General features: G+C 37.1%; 1 protein-coding gene across 3 annotated transcripts in view; it reads right to left on the bottom strand.

The window, feature by feature from the left end:
* LOC135220882 (methionine-R-sulfoxide reductase B1-A-like) overlaps window positions 1-10,975 on the bottom strand; it is a 171,101-nt gene that overhangs the window by 13,172 nt on the left and 146,954 nt on the right. For all 3 annotated transcript variants that reach the window (XM_064258490.1, XM_064258489.1, XM_064258491.1), the window contains exon 3: window positions 25-142. In XM_064258490.1, coding sequence (XP_064114560.1) covers window positions 25-142 — 118 coding nt within the window. The remainder of the gene's footprint in view (window positions 1-24; window positions 143-10,975) is intronic.

The raw sequence follows: 10,975 nt of genomic DNA on the forward strand, positions 1-10,975 counted from the left end.
AACAGTGAAAACAAATGTACGTACCTTGTTTGGGTATAAACTTAAGGGAATGTGAGAATATTCAGAAACGTGACATCTGTCCATCAGGACCGTCTTTCAGGAACTCATGTCCTAATCCATTACCACATTTTCCACATGAGACCTACCAGAAAAAAATTTAATTGTTACTCCAAAGAACAAAAATTTATGTCAATAAACATGATTTTTAAAACTAAAATTTATATTTTCTGGTACACTCCCTCAAAACAATTCTGCAACACTTTCCAAACATTTTGTTCACCAATCCAATGATTTATTCTTTAAATATAGGCAGTCCCCAGTTACCAGTGGCCTTGGTTATCAGCAATCCAGTTTTATGCCGTTTGTCTAGCACCAAAATGCACCGATTTTCGGTCATCAATGCCAATACTAAAGTACATATTGGCACTAATACATACCTTCAATATTCTTGTCTCCTTTGGCATTACATGTGGGTGGGACAGGTGAATAACCTCACACAGCTTATACAGAAAATAGGTAAATCACAGCACCTTATCTCTGAGGGAATCAACCACAAACCTACATGAAACTAATGCTTTGATAGAGGATATCGGCAGCAGTTTGGCACCAATGGGACAATGGATATGATGGAATATTAAAAGAGGAAATGAGAATATATGTTGCACGAAAGTGAAAAAGTTCACAAAGATAGCAAATCATTGAGGCAGCCCATTTAAATTCTCTGACAACTGCTGTTGCGATCACAAATGAAAATAAGCTTTTAGATGATGTACAAACTATCCATAAATAATTCACAAACAAAAACTGAAAGGGAGACAAATTTCTTTGACAAGAGTTCTACACAGTTGAGGCCAAATGAAGGGAAATAATTTTTTTCTTTATTTTCCATGAATGGAGATAAATATTTCATATTTTGTGTCTGTTTAACCTAAATACCTAAAATAAAGAAGTTTAAATAATTCACAAAATATGTAAAGGATAAATAATTGACTATACCCTAACATCTTTATGAAAAGCTTTATTCATAATACTATGCAGACATTTTTTAAAAATCACAACTGTAACTGGTACGAAGCTAATACGTGTAGTGTACTTACATGGCCCCAAGTTTACAAATCTCACTTAAATGAATATAGCAATTGTAACAAATGCTGATAACTTTGGCAGTACAAAAAGAACAGCCTTCAGTTTAGTAATTATTGCTACAATACTGTAGTAAAATGTTAAATACAAATGAAAAGCAAAAGGAGGAAAATCCCTAAAACATACCCATCACAAAAGTTGTACCCATCACAAAAGTTGTGTGCGACAGCATGCACTTCCGAGAAATTTCCAGCAAGCCCTTTTATAAATAGATGCCTGAACAATTCTTTAGTGTTGCAAAGTGTATCGAGTGAGTTAACAAATCACTCACCTTATAACTGCCTCCAGGTGCATCAGCTCTCTTCCCAGACTCATTAAAACATTAAAAATCTAGCCCACCAAGTGTCTCTATTGGCACATACAGGTATGCTTATATGATGCTCCCCTGGTTTTATTCGTTTTCACACTTTCCGTGGTTGACTTTGTCGCAGATTTTTGCGGAACACATTATTCACTTTTCCATGGGGAACTTTCACTAATTTGCTTTTTCTTTGTAGAGCAACTCTATTTATTCATTAATTACTGTATTTTTTCATATTGTGCATGTGACTAAATACAGATTTTTATGATACAAATTATTTACAGGCAGAATGACTTTAATAATTAGATATGCATTTATTCTCTTCTCTCTCTCTCTCTCTCTCTCTCTCTCTCTCTCTCTCTCTCTCTCTCTCTCTCTCTGATAAATAAATAAATAAATAAATATATGTATATATATATATATATATATATATATATATATATATATATATATATATATATATAAATACAGTTGACCCCCTGTATTCGCGTTCTCCGGATTCCCGGTCTCACACATTAGCGGATTTCTCTCGGGAATGTTCCCCCATATTATGCGCGGAAAATAGGCACATTCTGGTATTATTCTATGAGAAATAAATACCCCCCCCCCCCCCACAAATTCCTGTCTTTTTTATCAATTTCATCATAAAATGCACTTTTTGATATATACTAACTAAAAAACCAGTATGAAAAAATTTTAGTGGGTTTTTTCTTGAGTTTTAACTAACAAAATAGGCTGTTTTTAGCATTTTTATAGGGGTTCCAAACATTTGCGGGTTCTAACTATTCACGCGGGGGCCTGGTACACATCCCCCGCGAATATGGGGGGACCACTGTATAGTCATTTCTTGCTCATGGTTTTGGCCAGCATCCAGCCGATGCTCACGAGCAAGTGTTGTATCATCACACTAGGAACTCGTGGTTTTGAGGAGCCATACGAAAAAGTTACCAAAACTGATCAGCTGATATCATCATGGCGCCCAGAAATTGTCGGACTGTTGCAAGATGTGCTGAAGTGGTGTATTTCTTGGAAACTTATGTGAATGCAAGAGTAACAAAAAACGTTTGTGGGTTCGAGAGTGGCTCAGGAGAAGAGAAGCCAAAGGTCTGAGAGTACGTCCTATCAGCAGCAGCCATCTTGCTTGTCTACACTATGCTGCAGCTCACGGCTTGTGCTGGCTGCTTCCCGTTCTGCCGGGAAGCTAAAATCTCAAGCTAAAAGCTCCCAGTTTTTAATTATCGGCAGCAACGGCTCGCTGCTCGAGAAAAAAATGCCTAGTGAGAGGCCGGCTTAACTGTTGACTAGCTTAGCTCGAGAATAACATAATGAAATTTGTATGTTAAATATTATTATGGTGATAAGAAATGAAACATCGATAGTGATAAGATAATCTCTTGTATACTGTTATAATATATGATAATCATCGAGTCAACTATAAAAGTTGTATTGAAGCAGTTTCATAAATCACATAAAGATTAAAAGTATGGCAACACATGTACCTAAAAATGTCGGGGACCATCTTTTTCTTTTATTATGATGATAATAGATCAGTATTATAGTTTTTTCTGTAAAAGAGAGAGAGAGAGAGAGAGAGAGAGAGAGATTAGTTTTGCAATTTACTTTCATAGTAGTATTTGAAAATTTGTAAATAAGTTTATCCTAAAAATGCATTTAGTCATGAAAAGAAGATGAAAACACTGTAATTAGTGAATCTTGCTCTATGATAAAATTCGCGATTTTGTTCATTTCCCGGAATATACGTAGTATTTGGGCTCCATAAGAAAAGTAAGTAAAGTGATTAACCCTCTTACGCCGACTGGACGTATTTTACGTCGACATTTTTTGTCTCCCGTGTGCCGACTGGACGTATTTTACGTCAACTTACAAAAGTTTTTTTTAAAATTCGCGGAAAAATACTTATAGGCCTACCAACCTAAAACTTTTGAATCACGCGCCTTGGAGGATGCTGGGAGTTTCACGGATCAAGATGTTGTTTTGTTTACAATCGTTACACAGGTGCGCAAGCGCGAATTTCTTTCTTGCCGCACTAAAAAGTATCTGTGACACATCTCGGAAATTATTTCGTCACTTTGACATAATTTTTGTACCATTGTAAATTAGCGTTACATGAAGTATTATATATGAAAATGTGCGCATTTTTATGTAGAATACAACAACAAAAAAAATACTCATGATTGTAGCTTTTATCAGTTTTGAGATTTTCATATAAATAACGATAATGCCAAACTTTCAACCTTCGGTCAACTTTTTGACTCTACCGAAACTGGTCGAAAAACGCAATTGTAAGCTAAAACTCTTATATTTTAGTAATATTCAATCATTTACCTTAATTTTGCACTAATTGGAAGTCTCTAGCACAATATTTCGATTTATGATGATTTATGATGACTTTTTTCCTTATGTCCGCGCGGTGACTCTTCCGAAAAAAATCATACATGCGATTGTGGTAATGTTTGCACCATTTTAAAATTAGCCGTTATATAAAGTTTTATATATGGAAATGTGCGCAATTCATGCACAATACAACTAAAAACTACCCATGGTTGTAGCTGTTATCAGTTTTGAGATATTTTCATATAAATAACGATAATTGCCAAATAAAATTTCAACCACCTTCGGTCAACTTTGACTCTACCGAAATGTCGAAAAACGCAATTGTAAGCTAAAACGCTTATATTCTAGTAATAGTTCAAGCATTTACCTTCATTTTGCAACAAATTGGAAGTTTCTAGCACAATATTTCGATTTATGGTGAATTTATGAAAAAAAAACATTTTCTTTACGTCCGAGCGGTAACTCTTCCGAAAAAATCATACGTGCGATTGTGGGTAATGTTTGCACCATTTTAAATTAGCCGTTATATAAAGTTTTATATATGAAAATGTGCGCAATTTCATGTAGAATACAACAAGAAATAATTGAAGGTTGTAGCTTTTCTCATTTTTGAAATATTTGCATATAAATCACGATAAATAGAAAAAAAACCACGTTCGGTCAACTTTAACTCTACCGAAATGGTCAAAAAACGCAATTGTAAGCTAAAACTCTAAGAGTCTAGTAATATTCAGTCATTTATCTTCATCTTGAAACAAATTCGAAGTCTCTAGCAAAAATATTTTAGATTTATGGTGAATTTAAAAAAAAATCTTTCCTTCCCTCTGCGCGCGGATTCTCCGCCACAAATCTCCGAAATGGTACGTCCCATTCTCGGAATATTTGCTCCATTTCATAGAGTTTTATATCTCCGCGCGCAGGATTCTCCGCCACGAATCTCCGGAAATGCGTACGTCCCATTCTCGGAATATTTGCTCCGTTCATATTAGGCATTTCATAGAGTTTTTATATGAAAATGTGCGCAATTTCATGTAGAATAAAACAAAAAATATTTGAAGGTTGTAGCTTTTCTTATTTCCGAAATAATTGCATATAAAAAAATTCTACATTCGGTCAACTTTAACTCGTCAGATATGGTCGAAAACTACAATTGTAAGCTAAATACTCTTACAGTATAGTAATATTCAATCATGTGTCTTCATTTTGAAAGAAATTGGAAGTCTCTAGGACAATATTAGATTTATGGTGAATTTTGAAAAAAAATATTTGTTTACGTCCGCGCGTTACGAATTCATGCATTATTTGTGATAATATTTTTCTCTGTGTTGCTTTTATCGTTTTACAATGTATTATATACCAAAATGATTGCAATTAGTGTACACTATAACCAAAAAAAAGTAACTTGTTACCTTTAACCGTTTTGCGCACAGCGCGATTTGAATACAATTATATATGAAATTTCGTTTTTTGTGATATCATATATCGCATTATTTATATATGATAATGATAATTTTTTTCATTTCTGATGGTTGCATACTAAACTTCAGGCAATGACAAAAAAACGGAGCCAAAAATGAACTCTAATCTTGAAAACTAAGCGCGCTGTGATTTTTTTGAAAAAAATATTTTTTCCGCTTCCGCGCTCACTCTGAAACACCTCCGGCACACGGCAGACAATTTTTTTTTACCGCTTCGGCGTAAGAGGGTTAATGACAGAGTTTAGAGGATGCTTATGTAAAATTACACTCGGTAGTTTGTAGAACGGTTTGTAACCACTATCACACTGTGTAAAATACATCGGTAGTTTGTAGAACGGTGTAACCACTATCACATTGTGTAAAATACTCATAGGTAGTTTGTAGAATGGTGTAACCCACTATCACATTGTGTAAAAATAGTATGTATGAACAAGACTGTAGGTTTGGTGACGTCACGGTGGTCATACATATTTTTTTCGGGAATGAATATACATTTATGATCAAAAATAGTTACTGTACTGCTACAGTACCATACTGTAATATTAAGTAATCACATCAAAATAAGTAATCAGTGAGTACTGTAAACTTGTAAGTGTTTTTTGTCTTTTGAAAAATGCATTCCCCAAGGAATTATTCCTTGAAGAGGCTTTTTATTATGAAGATATGCAATATTATGAATATTTTATGAATAATATGACAATAATATATAAGGTAAAAATGGTTTTATTACGTTTACGCTTCGTCACCGATCGCAAACAATACGATAATCTTTGACAATTATTGTTTGTATGACTACAGTGTTCAGAGAAGTTGATTACGTTATACCAAAACAATAATGAAGTTCGAATTGAAAATTAATGTTTTCCTAAATGTTATTACTACTGTAATTACACACTACTATTAACATTTCTAAAAGGTTAAGAATGACAAAGGTTGCTGTAAAGTGTAACTCCATTGTTTACATTTCTACCTGGCCACTCAACTACAAGTTGATGTCAATGCGTGGAATTATTCATGAATAGGCTATATATTATGAAGATATGCCAATAATATATAAGGTGAGAATGGTAATAAAACCATTCTCAGTTAATATCATTATGTGAATCAGTTCATACATTTGCTGGTTATGGAACCGGACGAGGCTTAACCTACCACGGACAAGCCCGCCCCGGGATGCTGCGATTCATACCAGCGATATAGACTGAGAAGTGGTCCAAGGAAAAGCCATGATTAACTGAATCCGTGATTGCTGATCCGTGACTAAGCGAGGCCCCACTGTGCGTGTATATATTGTAATCCACAATTACTTTAAATATTTTGTTCGTGGTTTATGTCATTTGTTTTAATTAAGTCACGAAAAGTTCTCTTGAAACATTCTTTTATCCCCGGCCAAGGTTTGTTTTTGTGTTCATTTGTATAGTGGTTTATTCACCATATTTTTTTTTTGCCTTTCATGTTTTGTGGAGCGGACTACCCGTCTTCAGTGCTTCGCTTATCGAACTGCCACCCCACCCCTTACGTGGTTATGCTTTCGAGCTCTCAGTCTCTTCCCTTTACCTGGAGTGCGTTTTTGGGCAGCGGGGCAGAGAGTATCGGCTCCCAACAGAGGAGGTCTTGCAACATATTTTTTTTACGGCTTTAATTAGCGGAAGATATTTGTTCCTGATCCTGCAGCTACCATGAATTTGAGAGGCTCCTGCTAATGAATTTTAGCCTCACTTAAAAGCATTGCTGTTGCTTTTGTGCTTCTGCTTGCCACTGCTGCTGGCTGTTGCCGTGTGTTTGACCTCCTGGAGTCGTCAGGAGCCTTCTAGTGGCGAAGAACGGTAAGCGGACCATATATGTTCTTTCCGCCGTCTGCTTACATAATATACAATTTACGTTGCCCTGGTGATCCCTTGGTGCAAGAACACCCCTAGTGATCCGGAGTAGGACAATCGCTGTTGATGCGTTATAATCTTTGATTACGAATTCGGTGTGGTCTTTGAGAATTCTTCAGCTATTTCTTCATTACCTCTTCAGTGTATATTATCGTCAATTTAGGACATATTATTATATTATAAGGTGTATTACGATTAATAATTATTGTGAAATTCATTAGGTTTTAAGATTTACTTCACTCTGGCAACTCCATCTGTCGTATGCTAGGGAAAGTGTGCTTTTTCTGCCTCCTACACCTTTCTTTCTCTTCGACTGAGGTATAAAAGTTAGGTAGGCGCGTGATGGTTCGAGTGATGTTATTGTAAAGTAGCGTATGTTTTCCAGTTCCTAAGAAAGCTTTTTCGAGGACTACTTTTTGTAAATTAGACTATTTTTGTTAATTAAATTTATTGTTAAGGTTGATTCAGTGTTTTTTTGTATCCCTCTTTGAGAGTTATTTTGCTTTGTGAATTTTGTGTCGCTGCTGGTCTTGCCTGGTATTTTGGCACTGAGCCAGTCTGGAAAAAGAATCCTGGATGAATATAAACAATCTTAAGTTCATAACATAATTTGGCGACCTCTTTGCCAGGATCCAGTTTAGCGGCATAATTTTCAACTGTAAACGGCTCTCGGAGAGGTGGTCAAGCCACTGAACGTATTTAGAGTGATTATTTCTATTTAATTAATTCAGGATGCATTATTTAGAGAGTGAAGAAGCTGAGGTAGCGAACTTTTTGGCTAGTCCTACTGGGAAGAGGATCTGTTTGAACTAAAAAGGGATCAATTGTGGTTGATTGCAGAGTTCTTGGATTTAAGTTTGGCCACTGAGGTTAAGAAGGGACCGTTGTTTATTTGAGGTCTTGAAGGCCTGCGAGGAGGATATAGAGAGACTCTTGATAGGAAGGATGTTCTGGAAAAGTAGTAGGCTGGATGAGAGTAAGCCTGAGGAGATAGAGGAAACTGAAGGTGGAGGTAAAGAAAATCCTATTGATAGTGGTGATGACCATTTGGAAATTTTGAAAGAAAAAACCAAGATGAAGGAACTGGAGTTTAAAGCTCTCCAACTTAGAGCCGATGAAAGGGCAAAAGAAAGAGAGCATGAAATTGAGGTGCTTAAATTACGATTAAGTTGAATCAGGGAAAGAATGGTAGTTATAATAATTCTAGTGTTGATGAAACAAGGTTTAATATGTTCGCTGCGTTAAAACTGGTACCACACTTTTCCGAGGAGGAGGTTAATGAGTTTTTTGTGTCATTTGAGAAAATTGCTAAGAAGCTTGCTTGGCCAAAGGATATGTGGACAACATTAGTTCAGTGTCGTTTGGTGGGCAAAGCTCAAAGGGTCTATAATAATCTTAGTGACGATCTCTCCGCGGATTACGACACCGTAAAAAGTATTGTGCTGAAAGCTTATGATTTGGTGCCTGAAGCATACAGGCAGAAGTTTCGTAATCTGCGGAAGGATCTTGACGTCACCTATGTTGAGTTTGCTCGAAAGAAAGTTCAGTTTCTCGATGACTGGCTGAAGTCAAAAGAAGTAGACAATTTTGTTAAACTGAAAGAGCTCCTTCTGGCAGAGGAATTTAAGAGGAACGTGAGTCGATGAACTTGTCGTAATTCATTTGGAGGAGTTGAAGGCTCGACTCCATTCAGGAAATAGAACCAGTTGCCTTCCGGACGAGTACGGCACTTTAACCCATCGGGAGCGAACCCCTTAGGAAAAGGATTAATCAGGATAGGTTCTCCCCATGAATATAATACACGTAGTAATAATCGTCAGTCTTCTAGAGGAACATTAAGGTCAAATATGACGAGTCAGAAAAAGTATCTAATCAAGACAGAAGTGTAAGCGGCTCGCGTAGTTTCGTAAACAGTCCGTAGATCAGATAATGGTGGGTGGTAGTAGTGGTAGAAATTTGGTACTAGTAGTAGTAGTGTGAAGTGTTATTGGTGCCACAAGACGGGGCACGTAAAGGCTAATTGTTACGGTTGGAAAAACTTTCAGGAGAGGAGGTCTAATCCAGTAAACATTGTTGTAGCTGAAAAAACGGCAAACTTGGAGCAAAGTATGGAACAGGAAAAGTGACTAAAATTTAAGAGGTATTTCTGACGGGTCTGTGTTTGTTGTAACAATGAAAAAACAAAGGTTTGTTAAAGGTATTACGGGACTCTGGAGCAGCACAGTCTCTCATATTAAAAACTGCTGTTCCAAAGGATTTTGTATTTTTCCAACGATGAATTTGTGGTGTTGGGTGGTTTCCCGAACTCTATTACGTCTTGTCCTTTAGAGAAGTTTAATATTCACACCAAGTATTTTAAAGGGACTGCTAAACTGGCTGTGGTAGACAGTTTTGCCAGTTTCCCGGTGTTCACCTCCTCTTAGGGAATGATTTGGCTGAAGGTGAAGGGGCAATTGATAATATATGTCCAATTTTGACTCTCCTGAATGTGACTTGTGAATGGCGATGATATTGAAAACTATTTTTATAAAAGCCTGTCTCTGTACTAACCCGATCTAGAGCTCGGGAGATGGATCTCGAGGAAGTTGACTTAGATTTATATCAAGTAGACAGACAAATGACTGACATGGAGGACTGGTAGTAGTAATAGAAAATCAAATATTAATTGGGATGACGTTTAACTGGGACGCTTAAGGCGTTTCAAAATGGCACAGAGTAAGGAGTTTTCTAATTTAGAACTCGGCAATCCCGAGGATTTGACGAAACCAGTATTCGTCAAAGAGAGAGGTTTGCTCTACAGGTTGAGCAGGTCGGCTAATACACCTGCCCACCAGGTAGAGTCGTGCAGACAATTAGTTGTCCGGAAAGGTACCGGAATAAATTGATGTATTTTAGCACATGAAAATGATTTGTCGGGACATTTTGGTGTTAGGAAAACCTTTCAGAAGGTTGCTGAACATTTCTTTTGGCCTGGGATGCGTCAGGACATTAAGAGATACGTATTATCCTGTTGATGTGTGCCAGTTGGTGGGGAAAACCTAACCAGAAAATACCCAAGGCTCCCTTAATTCCATATACCCTCCGTGGGCGAAACCCTTTCGGGAAGTGATTAATTGACGTAGTGGGTTCCCCTGCCGCGGACGCGCGGTGGGAATGAATATATATTGTCTATTGTTGATAGAATGTCTCGCTTCCCTGAGGCTATCCCATTGAGGAGTATACGGTCCGAAAAGGTGGTTGAAGTGTTGGTTGGTTTCTTTACCAGATTTGGTTTTCCTAAGGTAATTCAGAGTGACTGTGGCACTAATTTCACGAGTAGGTATTTTGAAAAGAAAATGAACGAGTTTTGGTATTAAACACGTGAAGTCTGCACCGTATCACCCGGAAAGCCAAGGCTAGGTGGAAAGGTTCCACCAAACCTTGAAGTCTGTGTTAAAAAAATTTTGTTTAGAGACTGGGAATGATTGGGATAAGGAATTACCTTACGCATTGTTTGCAATACGATCGATCCCCAATGAGACAGTGGTCTCTCTCCTTTCCAGCTTATTTTTGGTCACTGTGTTCGAGGCCCATTCGATGTAGTGAGAGAACACTGGAAGGAGAGACTCCCGAAATTAATGTATTGAATTATTTTTCAGATTTGCAGGAGAAATTGCTTAGAGCACGGTCTTTTGCTCAGGAACATTTGGCGAAAGCCCAGGCCTCGATGAAATTGAAGTATGACGTTTAAAACACGAGATAGGCTATTTAATGTAGGTGACAAGGTGTTGGTTTTACTTCCTATGCCTGGCCAATCCCCTGAAAGCGGAATTCTCAGG

Source organism: Macrobrachium nipponense, chromosome 2 (genome assembly GCF_015104395.2).
Source record: "Macrobrachium nipponense isolate FS-2020 chromosome 2, ASM1510439v2, whole genome shotgun sequence".
Classification (NCBI taxonomy): Eukaryota; Metazoa; Arthropoda; class Malacostraca; order Decapoda; family Palaemonidae; genus Macrobrachium; species Macrobrachium nipponense.